The sequence below is a fragment of the Humulus lupulus genome, chromosome 1 (assembly GCF_963169125.1).
Source record: "Humulus lupulus chromosome 1, drHumLupu1.1, whole genome shotgun sequence".
NCBI lineage: Eukaryota > Viridiplantae > Streptophyta > Magnoliopsida > Rosales > Cannabaceae > Humulus > Humulus lupulus.
The window spans coordinates 166,692,078-166,716,549 of NC_084793.1; the positions used below are offsets into that span (position 1 = coordinate 166,692,078).

Below are 24,472 nucleotides of genomic sequence, written 5' to 3' on the forward strand. Positions count from 1 at the left end.
GGGTCTTGGCCTTGGAGTTTGATTTCTCATGTAGGTCATGTATGTGTGAGTGAACATAGGGTTCAACCTATGTGAGAAGCATCAGACTTTTAGGCTTTGGTGCATGGTCGAGAGTGTGAAAAACCACCAAGTTGGCAGTTATGGTGGTTCCCACCAAAGATAATGGTGGTGGTTGTGATGGCTATGGTGAAGCCATGATGATGATGATGATGATGATGATGATGATGATGAAGTGGAATCATAGGCTCGAGTGGGCCATGGAGAAGTGAGGCCGAAGGACTTGTGGCCAAATATTCATAGGCCATGCACGTAAATTGCATGCTAGGCTTGAGTCCACATGTTTAAGGGCTTGGGAATTTAAGTTAAGGCCCGGGTGCTAGAATTAAGCCTTGGAATAATATTTTCAAGGGGCACTACAATAAATCTGACATTTACTTATCAATTTCTTACCTACCTATATATATTGGTAGGTAAAGTTATTTTTACCCACCCAAAATTTAATGGTACACACTATTGGTAGATAAATATTAAAATTTTCCAGAATTATATTTTCTATACCAATAATATTGGTAGGTAACGGGTTATTCTTACGAATATATTGGAGGAAAATTTTTCAACTTTTGGAGCTCATTTTTCCCACCAATTTTATTTAAAGTTTTAATTTTTTTTAATTAAAATTAATGCTGTTGTGGACAACATTAACATTATAATATTCATTTTTTCTTCATAAAATCATAATCATATACATTTATATATAAAAAAAATAACATAAATATAATTATATAAATATATTTTATTTAATAAAAACATAAATATAATTTTTATAAACCTAAACCTAAAACTATCTATCTCTCAATTCCCTCTTTCTCTTCAACACACTCACCTTCTCTCTTCTTAGTCTCCCAGTCGCCTCCCCATCGACGAACTAGTCCCTCCCAGCCACCTCCCCATCGACGAACCCAGCCGCCTCCCTCTTCGTCAGGCCCAACTGCCACCTCCCCATCGACGAACCAAGCCGCCTCCCTCTTCGTTGGGCCCAGCCACCTCCCTCCTCTCATCTCTTCCAAACACTCAGCCAACCCTCTCTTTTCTCTTCTCCGAGACACCTCATTTCTTCAACCTCTTGTTGGAACCCAAATTCCTCTTAAGCCACCCATTGCAGCATCCAGAGCCACCCATTGCTGCCTTTTTTCTTTGTTTGTACGACCTTCGATTTTCGACTCTGTTTGTGGGTGGTCCTTAATTTTTTTTAACTTTATGTTTGTGGTGGGTATTGTTTTATCAAATTCTAATTATTGTGTGGTTTTGAGTATATGTGTATATGGGTTTATTAGATTGCATTTTTTTTTTTTGGAGGCAAGGAGCTCGGGCCTGGCTTTGGATTGAAGTGGCTGGGTTATGGCTTTGGATTGCAGCGATTAAGGTGTGGCTTTGGAACGAGTTTAAGGTTTTCATATTGGTTGGTTGGTGGCTTTGAGGTTTTGGTATTCATTGCTTGGTTTTCAAGCCTAATTATGGTTTATTTTGGTTAAGTTTTAATATGTAAATCTAAGTTTTAATATGAGTTTCGGCTTGTGGCTTTGAGATTTTTGGATTTGTGGCCTTAGTGGGTTTGAGATTTTTCAGATTGGTTGGCTGGTTGTTTGAGGTAATATTTATGACAATGCTGATGAAATAATCTGAAGGGTTTATGATGTGTCATTGTTCTGAGGTTGTTTGTGTTGTTTTCTTTATGATCATGTTATGTGTGTTTAGATTTATGGTATGTTTGTGTTTTAATGTTAGATTTATATTTTGTTTTTGTGATTCATTTTTCAGATTAATTGATTTTAACACATTCATGTTTTTGTTGGATTCATTTTATCCAAATTTAAATTTGTGGGATTTATAGGGATCAAATTTATGACTTTGATGCATTTCTGTTTTGGCGATTTATGTGTTTTATTGTTCTGACTTCTGAGGCTTTGAGCTATGTTTTCATTGTTGTTCTGAGGCTTGAGTTGTGTTTTATTGTTCTGGTGGTTTGTTTAATTGTTTTGAAGCTTTATTTTTTTCATTGTTGAACAATCTAAAATATATAAAGATCTCCATTGTTGTACACCTATGTGGGGTTTAGTCTTTATTTTGCCTCTGTGATTGTATTGCTATGTTAGTATAGGATTCAAATTTCTAGTATTTTTTTCTTTCAAGATATTTAAAATCTGTTTTGTGAATTTATGTCTTTTGTAATATGAAGAATTGATGATGACGACTTTTTACACTTTCTCTTATATATATATCTCTGTTTTGTTGTTATTTGGTAGTGAGTTTTAGTTAGTCTAAGTACAGTTGCTCTATTTTTAAATTTTTGCATTATTCTCAAGTGTTTTTCTGAAGCATAAATGATATTTGTAATCTAGTTTTTTAAGTATGAGATATTTATGTGTTTAAATCTGATTTTTTTAATCTAACTGGAGTGTGTTTTATGATTTTGTCATGTTTGTAAATTTTCTAACATACTTGTAAATATTTCATTGAAAAATACCTTAGTCATTTTGTTTGAGTGATCTTATTTGATGTATGTATTTATTTCTTTTGTAAACTATGATGGATTCTTATGATGTTAGTCTTGTTTTGATGAAAAAATAGTTTTACACTTAGATCTATATAAATCTGGTTGATTATGCTGAATGCAATTTTAAACTTTTATTTATGCATGTGGTTAGACTAATTCACAAATGTATCTGCTTTGTTTGCCATTTTAAATGATGAAGTTATAAGGTTTTTGATTAGTTATTTTATTGTTTCTAATTATGTTTTGGACTTGATATTTGATAATCTGTGATTATTTTTTTCCAATAAGTGTTTTTTATTATGTTTTAAATCTGATCATTGATGTTATATGATATATTTTTCGTATAGGTTATTGGATCTAATTTCATGATTAAATTACATCACTTTCTCTCAATGATGGATCCATTCCTCATTAGTAACTTTGAGATTAGTCACATGATAAATTTTACTCTTACATTATTTCTGATTTTTCTTATTGTGTATTTTCATTTTTTCTGTTTTTGGTTTTATTAAGATTTATTGTTTTAATACATTATTTTTTATATTTGTATTCAGATTTAGTGTTGCTCTTTGGTTGTAAGGTCTGGTTCTGTTTTGAGCAAGAAACCTGTTTTAATATGTCTATATATTGTGTGATTAAAGTTGTTATGTATTGAGTTTTTTGTTTTGTAGGGATTGCAAACATATGCGATTCATTGTTCAGAATTTTGTGTATTTTTCTTTGTTTGCTTGTATGGTCTAGTTTGGTTTACAACTTGCTTTTCAGCTTGCTATTTATTTGTATGATTTGTTCTATGTGCATTCAAGCATGATCTGTTCATTCAGACTTTGCCTTTTACTCTAAATAAGAATTTAGTTTAGTTTTGATGTGAGTATAAGAGATGAATAGATTAGTTTGATAAGTTTACTACATTGGTGAATCTAGTTCTTTGTTCCTGTACTCAGATTTAGATGTTTGGCTGGTTGGGTACTTTGTTTCTGAAATTTGTTTTCATATTTGGATCATTATGTTACTTTGATTTTTTTTTCCTGTGATGTTGAAGAATGATTATACTTATTTTATGTTGGTGATTATGGGACTTGATGTGCTCATATATTTTGTTTTTTTAATATATATTGGTATATCAAGTGTCATAAATGCCCATAATAATAAGTCATGTTTTCTGAAATCCCTGTGATGATTAAATTGGGGATAATTATTGTGTTGAAATTAATTATATAATCTTCCCATTGTCGTCAACCTGAACCCTACCTCTAGCCATCGTCGGTGTCCACCTCCCAAATCCATTATCGACATTCACAAGTTCAGTTAGAGAAAAATGAGCCTCTCGTGCAATAATCACAAAGTGAAGAGTAAGAAGAATATCAATAAAATGACATTATTGAGTTTGTAATGATTTGTAATAGACTTGCTGATATTTTTTTTATGAAATGTTATTAGTTTAACACTCATCGTTAAGCAATGAATATTTTATAATATATGTTTATTTATTTTATTATTAATGTTAAATAATTTATTTGATAAACAATGTTAAATATTTTTAAAATTAATTACTTTCATTTATTATTTATATTAATTTAATTTAAATATATAATTAAAACTACCTATCTAAAAATCTTTACTTACCAATAAATAAGTGTAGGTAAAAATATGTATACCACAACATGCCACGTGGACCAATCATTTAGTGCCACATAACCGATAAAAAAGGGATAAGTAACACAATCATTTGAATTTCTTGTAGTACGTGGACAAATTATTGTTTGACACGTGGAGCAACCACAAGATGCCAAGTGGCAGTATTGACGTATGCCACGTATGCTACTATGGAAACCATGTCAGCAGACACGTAGGATGACACGTCATCAAATATGTCATCTGATGATTCATCAATTGATTTATAACTTAGTGGGGTCCACTGATTCTTTTACCATATAGTATTAATAAGTGTAGGTAAAGACTCTTTCCCCACTAACATTTACCTACCAGTCTCTACCAATTCAATATTGGTAGGTAAAGACTCTTTCCCCACTAACATTTACCTACCAGTCTCTACCAATTCAATATTGGTAGGTAAACCATATTACCCACCATTAGGTTAGTTTTACCTACACTTACAATTAGTAGGCAAAGACCCCATTTTCTTGTAGTGGGATAGAAAATATTTAAGACTAAGTATGATATCTAAGAGGAGCTTAGGGATCGGGATTTAAGACGAGGCTCTGGAATTAGGCTCGTGGCTTTATGAAATGATAATTAAGGTTTTGATTGCAAATTTAAGAGTCAGAAATAATTTTCATGGACTAGAAAAATACTTTAATGACTAAATTATGATATGATTTATAAATTGGAGCTCAAATTTCTGTCAGGGCTCGAGATTTGGACTCGGGGCTCAGGAATTCATAATTTGAGAAATACTTGGAGTTTGTATATGAGATTTAAGACATAGATTAAGAATAAATTATACTTGGAGTTTGGTCATTTTACCCCGAGGGCTCGGGTTTAGGCCATGGTGGGATAGGATTTTGAGATTAAGTTGTCCTTTAAATTATTTTCTTATGAGTCATAATATCATAGGCTAAGTTATGTGTTCAGTTGGATTTATAGAACTTAGGAGCAATCCCACTTATAAATGAAAAAGAATGTTGGGGATTTGAGGTAAGGAAGTTCTGTACCAAGAGTAACTTAGGATATGTGGAATTTTCTTATTCTTCGTATGATATGAATGTATGTTTTATATGTCCCTGCTGTGGTTATTATGAAATGCTCTAAATGCATGTTATGTTATGAATGCCAATGATATGTATGTTATGACTCTATAGTGATAACTGACCATGCAACCATACTGTACACTCATTGTACAGGGCATTCATCAAGGAATATGTAGAGTTTTCTATATAGTAAGGATAGTGGTTATTCTCCTGAACGTGGGGGTCTAAGGTTGATCACATTTTATGTTATGATATGTTATAAACTCGATGGCTTTATGTTATGATACGATATAGTTCTTATGTTATGTTATCCTATGATATTTCATAATATGTTATGTTTTATTATGTTATGTTATGATCATAGTTACTTTAGTATGATATGAAAAGTATGTATGTATACGATGCAATAATTGGCGGAGAAACTAATTAAGGTTATCGAAACTGTCAACTATAAGGTTAAGCTATGATTACTAGTACCCATATATATGAGGGTAGCGGTACTAGGTTACTTATGATTGAATGGCTAGCTAATGAGATATATGTTCATTTTATATATTATTAAGTTATGCTCGGGTTTATTCACAATTATGTTTTGCTTCTTTGCTGGGCTTTATAGCTCATCAGTTACTCTGTATGAGCAAGTTAAAATAAGGCATAGGTATTCATTGCTTGTGGGCTAGAGAGGACTTCGTCTGAATATGCATATTGTGACAACCAACCTATAGGATTGGTGGGGTTTCTAAAAGTATTCTGCTTGTGGTTATGTGTTTTTATTAAAGATATTTTATGTTTCAAGTGAGGCCGAGAAGGCCTTTCAGCCAGGTACTTATTCTATCACCTTCGAACTGTGTTTTGCTTTTAACTACTTAGATTTTAGACTCATTTTAAGTTTCTAAACATGTTTGAAATACATTTTGTGATGTAAATGCTTTATTATGGTTTATGAAAGTCTCTTTTATGTTTTTAACAACCTAAATTATAAAATTTGACTCTTTAGAGTGAGTTGATCACTAGGTAAACAATATTGTTTCCTAGTGGGTCAACCCATTAGGATATCAGGTCACTGCAATCACATTTGAAGAGGTAGAATAAGTAATGGCTTTGGATATGTTCGGGCACTACAAATAAAGGTACCCTTAGTGACAATCTTTTAGTCATAGTATATATTTTGTGTGACTAAATGATTATCTGTGACTAAAAAGTAATATTTAATCATAAGTTGTCACTAATGTAGTTTTAGTCACAACCTATTATTTTTAGTGATAAAGTTTGTTGTAACTAAAAATATATTTAGTGACAACAAATTGTGATTTTTGTGACTAATACTTTTAGCCACAGACTTTTTAGCAATGACAAAGGTAAGATGATTTTTCTTTAGTCACAAATTTTTTAATTGTAGTCACAAAATTTATTGTGACTAAAACTAATATTTTTTGTAGTGGGGCTCCAGCTACGGTTTATGAAAGGAAGTCCTGATTCAACTTTAATATTTAATTTTTAAACTTAATATGCATTCGAGAAATGATTAGTTGGTTCTACTTTGTGAAATCATTACTACAAAAAAGGTCATTTGTGACAGTTCCTAACTACTACAATTAATTTTTTGTGTCAGTTTTGAAACTGACGTAGAATCTATGACACAAACCAGCCTAGCATTTGCGTCAATGCCCAACTATCACTAACGTGGCAATTGGGCACTGATGCAAATGCTATATTAAAAAAAAAAAAACGCTATGAACCCCGATCCCGTGTACCCAGCCCCTAACCACCCTATGCGACCCCAACCCCCCTGTACTCAGTCTCTAGCCTGCCACCTCTCAACCCCTGCGACCCCAGCCACCCCACACGACTCGCGCAACCCCAGCCACCCTCATGACCCCTCCGAATCTAGTCAGAGAAAAAAATCAAGAGGAGGGTTTTTGGGTTTTGGTTTTTCAAACAATTATCTTCAAAATAAAAAATCTATACAAAAAAAAAACTATGTATAAGGTTCATAAACATATTATATTCATCAATTTAACTTTAAAATTAAAAAAATAAAAACTCACCAAAATGGGTTAAGAAAGTAGGAGGCATTGCTGGTTGTTGGGATAAAACCTAAGTTTTCGAATTTGGCAGAATGAGGGGCTCGAGGACGATGGCTGGGATTTATTACTGGGCGAACCGTTTGCGTCAGTTGCCCACTGACGCAAATAGTGCGTTAACGGCGCCAGTTGGCCACTGACGCAAACATCGCCAATTAACAGTGTCAGTGTTATCACTGACGCAAATGCCCTTGCATTTGTGGCAGTGCGCAACTACCACAAATGCTGACTCTCGGTCAACGACTTCAGTCAACTGCATTGACTGACGCATTTAACTAACACAAAAATAATTTCTTGGTATAGTGAATGTTAAATATTTGAGCAATAAAATTAAGCTTTTTATATGACAAATATTGTCGAGATTTTAATGAAATAGATTAATTTTTAATCAAAGCATTTGTGGCACGCTTAGCAAGACCCAAATAGCATATTATAAGTTCTATGATATAGAGCATATGAGAGTTTTTTTTTCTTTTATATATATATAGAACATGTAAGAGTTTAGTCACCCATAAGACATGAAATATTTAACCAAGGTTAGCAGATTGGTTGATGATAATTGATTGAACATGAAAATTTTAATTCATATAACTTGGAATGTGCGGTAAGAATTTGAAAATATTCTCATTTATACAATAATGTTAATGAATTCAACATATAAATAATATGATTATTATTTTAGTGCTCGCTGGATTCTATTGATTGAAGTATTATAAAGATGTGTTATATTCTTTGGTGATCTACTTAAAAACCATGAATATTTTGTAGAAATTGACACAATGATTACTAAATTTTAAAAACATAGAGTTTTTTTAGTAATAGGTGCTCTTTCAATATAATATGTGTTATTCATATTTTAATTTGTTCCACATTTTTTTTCTTCATATGATGCACATTATGTGGCATCAAGTAATTTATTACTTTATTAAAAAAAAAAAAAGTAATCTGTTGATGGGAACATTACACTAAACATATTTAATATTATGGTAGGATTTAGAAATTATTGATTAATTAAATTTAAAATTTATCATTTAAATGTAATATAAGCACGTTTTGTAATAGGGTAGTACCTTTTATCCTACCGTATAGCACACCCCTATATGGGTATGAAGGAGCATTTTTATCATAGTTTTTTTATTTTTTTTATGGCGGTGTTTATTGTAGTTATAACAAATTTTCTGTAAATTTTCAAGAAATTTCGAATAATTTACAATGTCGAATACAGAGTTCAAATAGTTACTTTTACACGCATATAAAAAAAATAAGCATGCATGCAACAAGTGCTTTTACATGCGTATACAAAAAACACACATAAAATAAATTGTTTGAGTTTTGTTTTCGACACTATAAATTATTATAAATTTCTTGAAAACTTACAGGAGATTTCCTGTAATTACAATAAATACCGTCATAAAAAAAATTGAAATAAAAATATCCTCATTTTCCTATATCGAGAATGTACTGTAATAATAGGGTAAAAAGGACTACCTTATATTCAAATATGGTAGTTTTATGTAATATATTCAAATTTAATAATATTTTTTCAAATATGGTTGAAGACAACCAGAGAATGTTGAATGTAGTTTTATGTATTAAAATACATAAGAGATATATCATAATTAAAGCGCCCAAAATGCAATATATGGAACTTATAAAAATATAAATAAGTAATGCTTTTAACTTATTTTAATATATACATATATAAAATAATAAACAAATAATTTTCTAATTAATTTTTTATTTATTTTATAGTTTGATGTAAAAAAAATACTTTTGATGAGATCAACCACGTATTACTAATTTAACAAAAATGGATAATGTTGTAATGACCAATTAATGTACTTAAGTCCTTAAGATAGTCTGTTAGTTAGTTTCAGTTATTTTCTGTTATTAGCTTATAGTATGTTTCAGGTTGACTTTATATAGCACCCTCTTATTTTCTTGTAAGGTCTGACTCAGTTTTTGTAAACATTCTTTATATTCTTCAATAAAGCTTGATAGAGATTTCTGCCGTGGACTAGTCTAATGAGAACTTTATTGTCTCATTAGGAAACCACGTAAATTGGTGTTCTCTGTTCTGTGTTCTTTGAGTATTGTTGTTCTTTGTGGTTCTTGGCAATCAACTGAAGTGTTCAGAAGCTGGTGTGGTGGTTCCCTATTTTGCACAACAACTGGTATCAGAGCCAGGTTGTTAAGAGGAGAGTCTTGATTACCATTGTCAAGATTTGGTTGATAACCGGAGGAGAAATGGGGAATGCAAAGTTTGATCTTGAAAAATTTACAGGGAAAAACGATTTCGGTCTATGGCGTGTGAAGATGCGTGCACTGTTGGTTCAACAAGGTTTGCAAGCTGCCTTATTGGGAGAAAAGAGTCTCTCATCTGAGTTATCTGAAAAGGAGAAGACTGAGTTACTGGACAAAGCTCACAGTGCCATCATTCTCAGTTTGGGTGACAAAGTTCTTCGAGAAGTATCAAAGGAGAAGAGAGTAGCTGGTATTTGGATCAAATTGGAGAGCTTATACATGACCAAGTCGCTGGAAAATCGTTTGTTTTTAAAACAGAAGTTGTATTCTTTCAAGATGACACTAGGGAAAAATGTTGAAGATCACTTGGATGAATTTAACAAGATCATTCTTGATCTTGAAAATATAGACATCAAGATTGATGATGAGGATCAGGCCATCATTGTTCTAAACTCTCTACCCACTGAGAGTTATGAGCATTTTGTCGATACAATGATGTATGGCAAAGAATCATTGTCTCTGGAAGAGGTTCAGAATGCTTTAATGTCAAAAGAATTAAAGCGAACGTCCGAATTGAAGGAAGAGGCAAATGGAGATGGGTTGTTTGTTCGAGGAAAGACTTCCAAGAAGGAAAACAAAGAGCAGTATGGACAGAACAAGGCAAAAGGAAACTCAAAGTTCAAGAGGAGGTGTTTCATTTGTAATAAGACCACGCACTTGAAGAAGGACTGTCCTGTTATGAAGAATTACAATCAGAAACAATCTGGAAAGGTTGTTGTTATTTCAGACTGTGATGACAATGATGGATATGGCAGTGCAGGGGTATTGGTTGTGTCAAATGGAGTAACAGACAACGATTGGATTATCGATTCTGGATGTTCTTTCCATATCTGTCCCAACAAAGACCAGTTCAAAGAATATCAGGCAGTAACAGGAGGAACGGTCAGACTTGGAGACAATCGTGCATGTACTATTGCTGGAATTGGGATAGTAAAGATTGAACTTGATAAAGGTTGTGTTACAGAGTTGAAACAAGTAAGACATGTTCCTGATATAAAGAAAAATCTTATATCAGTAGCCATGTTAGATCAAGATGGTTGCTCGGTCAAGGTTGACGGTGGAGTACTCAAAGTGATTAAAGGATCTATGGTCATCATGAAGGGCATTAAAGAAAATGGCATCTATGTTTTACGAAAGAGAGCTGTGAAGAATCAAGTTAACACAGTGGCTAATGAGAAGAAAGTATCTATGATTTGGCACCAAAGATTGGGTCACATTAGTAACAGAGGTCTAAAAGTCTTGAGCCAGAAGGGTGTTTTTGGCAATGATAAAATTGAAGAACTTGATTTCTGTGAGCAATGTGTGCTAGGAAAATCAACAAGGGTCAAATTTGGAAAAGGCAAACACAATTCAAAGGGCATTTTAGATTATGTGCATTCGGATCTGTGGGGACCATCCAGAACTATCTCAAGAGGTGGAGCAAGGTACTTTCTTACTATCATAGATGACTATTATAGATTTGTGTGGGTATACATACTGAAGCATAAGAATGATGCTCTTTCTAAGTTTAAAGAATGGAAAAGTTTGCTTGAAAACCAAATAGGAAGAAAGGTGAAGAAATTGAGAACTGATAATGGTTTGGAATATTGTTCCAATGAGTTTAATCAACTTTGCAAGAATACTGGTATAGGAAGGCATCTTACTGTTCCAAGGACTCCTCAGCAAAATGGACTAGCTGAGAGAATGAACAGAACCATTCTAGAAATGGTCAGATGTATGCTCATTTACTCAGGATTGCCTAAAAATTTCTGGGCTGAGGTAGTTGTCACTGCCTGTTATCTCATAAACAGATGCCCTTCCTCAGCTTTAGAGTTTAAGACTCCAATTGAAGTCTGGACAGGTACAAATGCTAGATATGAGCATTTAAGAGTTTTTGGGTGTTTGGCATATGCTCACATTAGGCAGGACAAGTTAGAGCCTAGAGCTAGGAGGTGCATTTTTCTGGGATACCCAGAGGGTATTAAAGGCTACAAGTTGTGGAGTATTGAAGATGGTGACCACCAAAAATATTTCACTAGTAGAGATGTAGTCTTCGAAGAAAGGAAACTATACAAAGATACACTCAAACAAGATAAATCTAATGCTCATACAAAGCCAGAAATAAAGGAGACGATTCAAGTTGAGGTGGAGATACCTTTTAATCATTTTCAAGAGGAACATGATACTTCAGAAGAACATGAAGAAGAAACTGAAGAAAAGGCAGAAAGTGACATGGATATAGTTGACAACACTTGGGATTATCAACTGGTTAGAGACAGAGAAAAGAGAGACATAAAGGCACCAGAAAGGTTTGGTTTTGCAGACATTGTACACTATGCTTTGAGTATAGCTGAGCAAAATGCAAATGAACCAAGGACTTATGTTGAAGCTATGACATCAGTTGATAAGATTGAGTGGAGTAAAGCTATGAGAGAAGAAATTGATTCTCTAAATAAAAATAACACCTAGAAACTGATAGATAAACATATCGGGAAGAAAATTGTTGGCTGCAAGTGGATTTATAAGTTTAAGGAAGGAATACCAGGGGTAGAAAAGCCTAGATATAAAGCAAGGCTTGTGGCTCGAGGTTTCACACAAAGAGAAGGTATTGACTACAATGAAATATTCTCACCAGTAGTCAAACACACTTCAATAAGAATGCTACTGAGTCTTGTGGCAACTGAAGATCTTGAGCTTGAACAATTAGATGTAAAGACAGCTTTTCTACATGGTGATCTTGAAGAAGAAATCCTAATGAAACAGCCAGAAGGTTTTGAGGTAAAGGGTAAGGAAAATCAGGTTTTCTTATTAATGAAATCTTTGTATGGCTTAAAGCAATCACCAAGGCAATGGTATAAGCGGTTTGATGATTTTATTACTAAAATTGGTTTCAAAAGAAGTGCTCATGACAGTTGTGTGTATGTTAGAAATGCAATGTCAACTGTCTTTCTCTTGTTATATGTGGATGACATGCTAATTGCTAGCAAATATATGACTGAGATTGACAAAGTTAAAAAGCTACTGAATAGAGAATTTGACATGAAGGATTTGGGGTCTGCCAAGAAAATACTTGGAATAGAGATCACTCGAGATAGAAAGCTAAGGAGGCTGAAGCTATCTCAAAAGGGGTACATTCTTAAAACTTTATCTAAGTTTGGTTTTGATAAAGTTAGCTCTGTAAGTACTCCTATAGCTCAACAATCTAAACTCTCAAATTCTCATTCACCCTCTACTGATAAGGAAGAAAAATTCATGGAATCTATTCCCTATACTAATGTGGTAGGTAGCATAATGTACATTATGGTCTGTACAAGACCCGATTTATGCTATGGTGTTAGTGTGGTTAGTAGGTTTATGGGGAAACCAGATGTTGAACATTGGAAAGCAGTTATGTGGCTCATGAGGTATCTAAAGGGAACTTCAAACATAGGATTAATATATGGCTCTGATTGCAACAAAATAGGTGTATTAGGGTTTGTTGACTCTGATTATGCAGGAGATTTAGACACTAGAAGGTCCCAAACTGGTTTTGTTTTTCAACTTAATGGCTGTGCTATTAGTTGGAAAGCTAATCTTCAATCTATTGTAGCTCTCTCAACAACAGAGGCAGAGTATATTGCTTGTACAGAGGCTGTTAATGTAATGCCCCGGATTCCCTATTATGGTTAACGGCTGGATTAGTAGGCCGGGAGGGCCATAATTGTTTAATTATGCCATTTAACGTGTTTATGTATGTTTATGAGAATTATATTATAATATAATGTTAATTGTATGCATGCCGATGATATATGTTGAGACCACATTATGATGTGGGTTTGTTCGAGCTCTTCGACACGAGACGATCGTAGAATATTAATTAGTGGTTTAGTCACAACAGGTATAAGTGTCGGGACTTGGTTTGAGTCTCGGGGTGATTTTGATGGTTAGAGCGTTACCGGGAGATAAAGGGTAACGGGATGTGAATTATTGGTGTTTATGATTTTTGAGAATAGCGGGAATTAGAGAGCGTTAATTATGATTAACGAGTTAGGAGGAAAGTACCAAAAATGCCCTTGGGAGTCTTTAGAAACCATTAATTGACCTAGGGGTAAAATGGTCATTTCACCCCTAGGATAGATATAACCTTATTTAGCTGAAAAGGTGATGGAAAAACAGAGTATCTTTGAGAGTTCTCCTGTACCTTCTTTTTCTCTCTGTTCTTTGTGGTTTCTGAACCAATTTTGAGGATTCAAGCTTAGGAAGCAAGCCTTGGGAGATTGGGAGTGTGTTCCATCATTGAAGAGCTTCATAAGCCAAGCTTTGGGTAAGTTTCTAACCATAGTTTCTCTGGTTTGCTCTGTTTTGGTTTTGTTTTGCAGCTGAGTTTTCTAGGGTGAATTCATGGGTTTTGTTGGGAGTTTTGGCTAGGGTTCCCATGCTTGTGATGTTTGGGGTGTGTTGGGATGGTTTTTGGGTTCATTTGGCATCAAGAATAGGCTTTGGAAGTTTGGGAATCGAGTTAGAAACGAAGGAGATGAAGAAGGTCGGTTCAGGGAAGTTTTGGGCTGGAGGTAGCGCTACAGCGCCCACCCTAGGGCGCTATAGCGCTCCTCAGGAGGGTTTCTGGCACTTGGGCGGTTCTGAGTTTAGCGCTGTAGCGCTACCCTGTTCCTTCCAAACCCCGTTTTGAGTGTTTTTAAGGGTTTTTGACTTGGGGTTTCAATCCTTAAGGCCCGGGATCGAATCTACTCACCGTGTGGGCATGTTTCGAGGTCCCGAGGACGGTGCTTAGGTTAAGACCCTATTATTGTGGATTCTCATTATTTGAGGTTATAATTGGTTGTGATTAGGTAACCGCTAAGGAACTAAAAGACCGATCGTTCTCAGGGGTCGTCTTTATCATACTTCTCGCTCGAACTTGAGGTAAGAATAAAGTATGGATACAGTTGCACCCTGTACAGGTATATGACATGCATGGTTTGATATTGAAGCATGTTGGTTGATATATGTGAACGTGGATTACATACTAAATGCTAATGAATATTGATTACCTGTTCAAGACACTGACTAGTCAGGGACCGACTCTAAAGTCAACGATCACGCATTGAATGGCTCTATGGCATTAATGCGAGACCGACCCTAAGGTCGAAGAACTTATAAGCGCTTGCCTGGTCTACGACCAGATGACTATAGCCAAGGTATATGACCCCGGTGACTGTTTGTCACGTGGCTAAGGGACGTCGTCCATAGTTTCGACTCTAGAGTCGTGAGGAAGGTTATGTTGGTGACCAATCACCATGCACCTGTCCTGAACAAACTTATGAATGAAACACTTATCAGTTAAGCCCTGGTGACCCTATCATCACATGGCTAGAGGGAGCGATGCTCATTACTGTGACTTTTGGCTATTGTCACCTATTCGTTGGACTGATAGTCCTGGATGGTTATTATGATCGTTGTTGATATTATATCGTACTTTATTGTGTTTTCTTGCTGGGCCTTGGCTCATGGGTGCTATGTGGTGCAGGTAAAGGAAAGGAAAAGATTGGCCAGCCTTGAGTGGAGAGCTTGGGCGATGTGATGTACATACAGGGCCGCTTGACCGCCACGGTCAAGGAGTGCTCAGAGGAACTAGGGGTTTACCCTATTTTTGCCGCTTAGGCCGGCGGAGTTTGTAAATTTGGAACTGTAGCGACTCTTTTGTATTACGAACTACTTGTAAACATTTTAAAAGACTCATGAGCAGTTTATTTACTTAATGAAATGTACCCTTACCTTTTTACTGGTTTTCTACCTTAACCTAATAATAACACTTAGATCACGTTTTTAACCAAAGGACTCGGGTAGCGGGTCAAATTTCCGATTCACCGTTCTCCGTAACTGTTCTGGGGTAGCTAGGGCGTTACAGTTAAAGAAGCCTTATGGCTTAAGGGGATCACTCGAGAATTTGGTATAGAACAGCGATATGTAAGTGTCTACTGTGACAATCAAAGTGCATTACATCTATGTAAAAATCAAGTGTTTCATGAGAGAACCAAACATATTGATGTAAGGTTACACTTCATCCGAGATATTATTGCAGAAGGAAAGGTTCAGTTACACAAGATTGCTACAGAAAATATTCCCTCAGATATGCTCACAAAATCACTGCCAACAGCCAAGTTTAGACGTTGTCTAAGCTTGCTTCAGATCACTCACACATAAGCATTGTGATCTTAGGAATCTCTGTTATAGTTTTTAAATTGTAATATGTCTGTTATAATTGTTTACTGATCTGTAATGTACTTTAATTGGTCAAGGTGGAGAATTGTTGTAATGACCAATTAATGTACTTAAGTCCTTAAGATAGTCTGTTAGTTAGTTTCAGTTATTTTTTGTTATTAGCTTATAGTATGTTTCAGGTTGGCTTTATATAGCACCCTCTTATTTTCTTGTAAGGTCTGGCTCATTTTTTGTAAACATTCTTTATATTTTTCAATAAAGCTTGATATAGATTTCTGCCGTGGACTAGTCTAATGAGAACTTTATTGTCTCATTAGGAAACCACGTAAATTAGTGTTCTCTGTTCTTTGAGTATTGTTGTTCTTAGTGGTTCTTGGCAATCAACTGAAGTGTTCAGAAGCTGGTGTGGTGATTCCCTGTTTTGCACAACAGATAACAAGGGAGATGAATAACATTTATACTTTAGTTGATTTTTGTTTTGTATATTAATTTAGTTTTATAATTAGTTACATTTTACATTGGTGAATTTGTTAATATTAGGAATTGTATAGTATAAAATTTTCCATAAAATTTTATTTTAATTTTATGAAAAATATGTTTAGCTTATGAACTTTACTTTAGTTTAATATATTATGATTTTTTTGACAAATTTAATATATTATGATTTTATTAAATATAAAATACATTAAAAAATTAAATAAAATTAACTTATAAAAATCAGCTTCATGTAAAATATAAATAAAAAAAACAAATATATAAATAAAGCTTTTAGTGTCGGTTTCCAAATTTCTGTAATATTGGTTCATGAAGCAACTATTATGTTAATTTAAAAAAAAAAAATGTAAAATGTCCTATACGTGCCTCACAAGACCATGTAGGACCCTAACTTACCACGTCGGTTTTTGTAGAATCTATTACGTCAAAAAAAAAATTTCTTTAGGACAATTTACATAAAAGTTTGTACCTATAATAAGGTCACATGTTATAAGACTTTTAAGTCATTTGGAACCACATGTGTTCTAAGATTTCTGAGAGTCAATATCCTTCAAGCTTTAAAATCAGCACAAATGAATTTTAACTAATAAAAAATAATTAGTTTTGTTGCATTTCGTAAGAATCTGAATAAATATGTAATATATGACACACTCATAAGTTGTGCACTTATTCCTTAATTGTCCACACTCTTAAATTCAATTGTATTCTATACCGTGTCACAATTTGTTTATGTTTTAGATAAAAAATTACAAATGTGTGTCCTTAAATATTTTATGTTTTAAGATTTTAGTGATATTTAATTATGTTGTGGAAATTAATCCTTGGTTTTTATTGATCACTTCTACAGGTTGTACATAGTCATATTGTTAAATCTTGATCCTAGTTAATTTTCTACACGAAATAGCACTCTCTCAAATTTGAAACTACTTTAAATTTAAATCTTAGTATAAAAAACTTATCTCTTAAAATTGGTAAGTGATAGATACTTACCTTGAATGGTTCATTATCAGTACGATAAGTGATGTTGGGTATATCATGCAACCAAAATGGAAATCCTCTGTCAGTTTGTAAATTTGCAACACTCATTAGTTGAGATAATATTCATAAATTACTATAACAAGAAAACAAAAAGTATATATCTATATCTATATATATATATATAAATTGTTCATTAATGGCGATGCCAAAATTCTCAATTTAGGTCTAATCAGTTTAATTATCACACTCAAAAGCTATAGAAAAAATAAGTTGATTTTTGGTGACTTATTTGTACAAATAGTTTTCAAAATAACATTTGTGCCTTAGCAAAATCGATCTTCATACTTTTTTTTTTGGGCAAATCAATTCCTAAATGTATTGTTCTAATGCAAATATGTTACTAGAACTTACATTTAATAAATCCATTAAAGACATAGGAAGTTCTTCGTTACAACACTCCAAAATATTGTACTAGACAGCTAGCTTGCTTCCTATACGGACATATGGTAGCATTTTGACTCAGCTTTTATATGACGGCGTTCATTGTAGTTATAACAAAACTCTTGTAAAATTTCAGAAAATTTTGAATAATTTACCGTATCAAAAATAGAGTTTAAATAACTTCTTGCACGTGTTTTTCTTTTTTATTTGTAGAGTCCAAGAACTTTACTTAGCTAAGATAGATAGTAGTATGATAGTATTTATAGCATTACCTTTGTTACTATGGATTTTTGGTTCAGACCGGGAATTATTTGGACACTCATAGTAGTACTTATAGATTTTCTAAGTTTAACCTATAGTTTAAGAATATTAAGTATAACCTAAGGTTTGATTAATGTGACTGATATTAAGGATTATATTATTATATTATAAGGTTTAGACATCAACCAATAGGATTTTAAGCACATGTTTTGAATGGTAATTAAGGATTAAGATTTTTGAGGATTAAATATAATAAGGAGTAAAGTTTGAATGTTATAAGGTCAGTCAGCAGGTTTGAGTACGTTGAGGGCTTAGTCAAGGCTGTTTACTCCATTCAAACTTAGCTAAAAATATGTAATTTCGTGTTTAAATATTCAGCGTGTGCCGATATATCGCAGCTATAGGGGGCGATATGTCGCAGCACGTAGATACGGAAAACACGAAACGATGCACGGTCGCCTCGGGCATACTGGCCCAGGCGATATATCGCCTACAGGGGGCGATATATCGCCTCCTTCAGCATGGATTCAAACTCTTTTGAATTCATTTCCTTTCAGCCATTCAAACTCCTTCAACAGTCCAGCATCTTGTGAACGAGTCTTCAGCCTCTGCTGAACGATTATTCAAATGATTTTCACCTAAAAAGCCATTATTTTTATTCAAGTAAAATCAAGATATTTTCATTCCCAAACTCTATAAATAGGACCTAGTACCCAGCCATTATTCACCATTTGCTCTAAGTTCAGAGGCTGCTAGTGTTAAGTGAGTGTGAGAGTGTAAACACTTGGTTTGGGGAAAAACTATAAGCTTAAACATCATAAGCTTATCAAACACTTTGGGAAGTGAGTTCTATAGTATTTCGGTGAAGGTTAGAGTGATCTTGCAATCTTTGAGGTAAACCCAAAACTCTAGTTCCTTTCTGTATTTTATGTTATTTCTTTTCTCAAAACCTTCTACTTAGTCCCCTAACCTTATTCTTATTTTGGTTAGGGAATCCAAGCTCTTAAGCATATAAGTTGGTAAGTATGTTTTTATGGTTTAGTCTTTCCATCTCTTTCATTTCATCTCCTCTCTTTAGACTCACTCTTTCTTATGGTTTTAGGAGTGTTCCAAAAGTCCCAACTCAGTCCATAATCTCGGTAACTTTGGTAAGGAAAATATGCTAGAATCTATATGTTATGTGCTTATGTTATCTATATGTTTTATGTTATTAAAAGTGTTATGATATGTATATGTGTATGTTTGTAGGCTTGGGCATATGACCCATATGGCTAACAAGACCCCAAATGGGTTATGGGCATATGACCTACTTAGCTAGTAGGACCCCACTAATCCCATGGGCATATGCTTGTTTAGTCTATGGGACCCCAAGTAATAATGGCCATTAATATAAGTAAATTATGTGTTATGATGTCTTTACGTTATTATGAAATTATGTTTATGTTTATGACTATGTGTTAGATTTTCCTTGCTGGGCATTAGGCTCATTTCTTTCTGTTTATGTGCAGGAAATAAGCTTTAGAGGCGGAAAGATTCGTGACGCTTAGAGGATGTGTATCGATGATGAATGGAGTCAATGGGCCGAGCGTTATTCGATTCGAGGATGTAGTCTTATTTATGTTTTTATGGTTTTTAAATGTATTTTTCCGCATTTTCTATGTAACCCTTTTTACTTTAAGTATTTTTTTTGTTTTAAAGACAATGGGTACCCATATCCTACTTATTTTATGAAAGTAAACTTTGTTTCTACAAGTTTCTGATAAATTATGGTATTTTCGCAAAAATGTAAGTTTTATGTATAGTTTCGTTAATGGTCCAAAAAGTCTAGAGTAGTGGGTCGTTACATTATTCATGTGTAAAATCAATTGTTTTGAACTTAGTTTGCGTTAATATAAATTATTTAGAATTTTCAAAAAATTTGTAGGACTTTTACTATAACTACAATAAATATTGTCATAAAAAAATCAAGTAACAAGGCGCACCCACGTATAAAAAAAAACTTAACAAGTAAAATCAAATACAATTTAGTTCTTGTACTTTACATGTATTGGCAAAATTATTCTAGGCATTATTATTTTTAATATATTTAACTACTATTTGATAATAATATATTTTATTTTTTTTACTTTCAAAAATAGAATTAAAACTAAAACTAAATATAAAATATACAAAAAATTAACTAAAATTATTTTTTTGTTATAAAAACTTAAACCAATAAAAATAGATATTAATTAATTTTAAATTAAAAAATTTAAAGCATATAAAAAATGAAAAACATCAAATAAGATCTAAGAAAAACACAAATTAAAATTAACAAAAGAACAATATTATGATTTTAGATTTTATTATATTTGTGTGTTATAATAATACTATTGAAGTCATATTTATTTTGAATATGATCTATAAAACTATAAAAGTTTAAATTTTAACATAAACATAATTTAGTATTTAGTATTTAATATTTTATAATTTTGATTTTTAATGTTAATTAATTTAAATTTTTAATTCTTATTCAATATTTTAAGTATAAATTAAAGTTTATTATTATTGGAAACTATAAATTAACAAAACAACAATATTATATTTAAACTTTTATTATTATTTGTATGTTATGATCATACTATTCATTTATCTCATTAGACTATAAACATTTAAATTACCAAAAATATATATGTATAATTTAAACTTAATTATTTATATATTTTATTGTTAATTTACAATATATATTTTTAATTCGTATTCAATGTTATTAGTATAATAACAAAAATTGAATAAGAGTTAAAAAACCATAAAATTCAAATTAACTAAAAATAATAAATATATAAAGAATAAAGTTATTGTTTATAAATATGATTTACATTTTTATAGTTTTATGATACTGTATTTAAATTAATAATGAGATCCTTAGTATGATCATAACATAAAAATATGATAAAAAAAACAAATTATAATGATGTTCTCTTGTTAATTTAAACTTTTATTTATAGTTTCCTTAACTCTTATTCAATGTTTTACTTTATTTTAATAATTTTTAAATATAGTTTTTTCAATATTTTAATTATGAATAAATTTATATATATTTTTGTTAATGTATAAGCTCTTATAAATTTTTTTTTTAGTTTTTATTGATTTTTTACTTTTATTTTATATTCTACATTTTGTTTTAATTGTATATTTTACATCACAAGTTTAAAATATATTAAAAATAATAAAGTTGGAGGCCAATTTGCTAACACATGCAAAGTATAGGCACCAAATTATATTTGATTTATTTGTTGTAAGTTTTATAACGAATTTTTTTTTAATGGTGTTAGTCCTAGAAACATATTTGCATCAAAACAGTACCTTTGTTATCAAATTACAAAAATGTATACATAAGAACCAACTTTCTAAGATACGTGTAGTTTGGAGATTATTTGTGCAAGTAAGTTGTTCAGTCATTAAAAGTTCAAAATAGAAAATTTTATCCACGAAGTGATTTTGAGCAACACTAAAATGCACATTATATAACAAACACTATGATTAGTTGATTTAATATGTAAATTACTTATGAGTAATATTTAGAATATTGTTTAATTTTTGGTCACATATAATATATAGTGCTGACACCTATTTAATTTATTTGGTATGTTGTATACATTATTTATAATGTGGAAACTGTGTACACGGTGACTCTAAATTCCTTGAGCTATTAATTTTAAATACACAATTTTGTTCTGTTACTATAAATTTTAACTAGGTGTCAGAACTTTTCAATTCAAAATCTATTATAATATTGCTTCCTCCATCCCCTCGATCAACCAGTATCGCCAAAAATCATCACAAACAAACTTAATCAACTACCAAACTATTGGGATCACTCAACATCTTCCCACCACACTTAATTATATGATGATTTTCTTCTCTAGCTACATAAAAGAGTTCAACTCAATAATGAAGTTGTCCTAATTAACTTGAATTTAATCTTCACTACATATAGTTGTTGGAAGTATTTTTTAGTACTTCTCCTTAGATTTGACTTGAGTCTATCATTCATCATCTATAATATAATATCAACCCTCTAAAGATTCAATTCCAAAGTTTTAAGGAATGTCACTTGTGCTTCACAACACCATCAACTTACGAAGATGTTAGGACACATAACAATTGGTCAATATTTCTCTTTTCTAGCTATTATTTGACACTTACAGTGTGATTGTTTTATATGGAAACCTGACTATACAACTAGTATCTTCTTCCTCCTTCCTCTAAATTCTTCTCAAATATGAAGGGATAATTATGCCATCACAGTTCTGAATATTGTATATTTTAACCAAATGAATATAAAGACAAAATTTAATTATCCATTTAAGAGCCAAAATTCTTTATTTAGAAACTTATGAGAAACGCACACCGTTTTACTTAATGCATTGTGACACGTGCTTCTGTTATAAGGAATATAATAAAATGTTGGTATTCCTTGAGTCATTCTCATTACAGTACACATATTATATAGAGTACAAGAGGGGACCATTGTAACAAAAATAGGACACCTGTCCATATACTCAAAACATAATAGAAAGAGAGGAAAAACAAACTAATACAATGCATAATTATGGGTTAATATCCCCCCTCAAACTCAATGGTCTAGGAAGAACAGTGAGTTTGGTCCTTAACTCCTGAAAACGAGAAGCAACCAGTGGCTTGGTGAGACTATCAGCAACTTGTTCAGCAGAAGGAGTGAACACCAGCGAGAGAGAGCGACGATTAACGTGTTCATGAACGAAATGGTAGTCTAGTTCAACGTGTTTGGTGCGGCCATGTAAAACTGGATTGGAAGCAAGGTGCAGCGTACTCAAATTATCGCAGAGCAAAGAAGGAACAGAGGAGAGAGGAACGCCAAGTTCAGAGAGAAGAGACTTGATCCAGGAAAGTTCCGATACTCCATTGGCTAGCGCCCGATACTCAGATTCAGTGCTTGATCGAGAAACCACTTTCTGTTTTGCAGAAGACCACGAGACAAGGTTCATGCCAAAGAAAATACAATACGCACTTGTGCTGCGGCGGTCATCCGGACAGGAAGCCCAATCAGCATCAGTGTAACACTGAAGCAAAAACTTGGTGTCTGGCTGTAGAAAAAGGCCAAGGTGAGCAGACCCCTTCAAATAACGTAAAACTCTTTTGGCAGCAATGAGGTGAACATCAGTGGGGGCGTGCATGAACTGACATAGTTTATTAACGGGGTAAGCAATGTCAGGCCGAGTACAAGTGCAATATTGCAAAGCTCCCACAAGGCTGCGATACTCAGTGGCATCGGGTAAAGGATTGCCATCATAAAGAGATAAAGGACCAAGAGCAATGGGAGTGTTGACTGGTTTTGAATCAAGAAGCCCTGTCTTGGATAGTAAATCTCGTATGTACTTAGTTTTGGATAAATGAAGACCTGAGGAAGAGCGATGGACTTGAAGACCGAGGAAAAAATGAAGTGGGCCAAGGTCCTTAACCGCAAACTGAGTGTGGAGATAAGACAGCAGCTGAGTGATAGTTGAAGAGCATGAACCAGTGACAATAATGTCATCTACATACACAAGAAGAATAAGCATAACAGATGGTGTGGTGTAGATGAACATGGAGTAATCGGCCTTGGATGCGACAAAACCCCAGTCAAGTAGAGCAGTACTCAATTTGAGGAACCAGGCACAGGGCGATTATTTGAGACCATAAATGGATTTGGAGAGCTTGCAAACGTGAGTAGGCCGAGATGAGTCCACAAACCCCTGAGGTTGGGACATATAAACTGTCTCGGTGAGGTCCCCATGGAGAAAGGCATTTTGGATGTCGAGTTGTTGGATAGGCCAATGCAAAGAAACAGCCAAGGAGAGGACAATCCGTATCGTAGTGGGCTTGATAACCAGGCTGAATGTTTCATGAAAATCCAAGCCAAGCGTTTGGTGGTATCCTTTGGCTACCAAACGCGCCTTGTAACGGTCAACGGAACCATCAGCTTTGAGTTTAAGGCGGTAAACCCATTTAGAACCAATAATTTTGCACTTTGCTGGAGGTGGAACCAGAGACCAAGTACCCTGAGATTGAAGAGCAGTGAACTCCGTTTGCATCGATTGGTTCCACTCATCATATTGGCTGGCCTCTCGGTAGGTAGATGGTTCAATAGGGGTACCTGCAGCCACACTGTAAAATAAACGAGGCTTGTGTATGCCTGACTTAGCACGTGTAACCATAGGGTGTAAATTAATAGGGGCAATAGTAGTCTCATGAGGTATATGCAAATTATCCTGCAATGGAAGAGGGTGAGGAGAGCACGAGGAGGAGGAAGAAGAACTAGAGGGAGTGGAGGCCGAAACAGTAGGAGAAGAAGAAGAAACAGTGGGTGTAGAGGGGTTGGCAGGAATCAAAGGAGAGCTAATAGAGGTGGGAACAGAAGGAGGAGAACGAGGGGGATTAGGGGAAGGCTGATGGGAAGGTGG

At 33.4% G+C, this 24,472-nt stretch overlaps 1 protein-coding gene across 2 annotated transcripts in view; it reads right to left on the reverse strand.

The window, feature by feature from the left end:
• LOC133800123 (beta-galactosidase 6) overlaps positions 1–24,472 on the reverse strand; it is an 86,840-nt gene that overhangs the window by 53,218 nt on the left and 9,150 nt on the right. For both annotated transcript variants that reach the window (XM_062238094.1, XM_062238091.1), the window contains exon 4: positions 17,319–17,385. In XM_062238094.1, the coding sequence (XP_062094078.1) occupies positions 17,319–17,385 (67 nt within the window). The remainder of the gene's footprint in view (positions 1–17,318; positions 17,386–24,472) is intronic.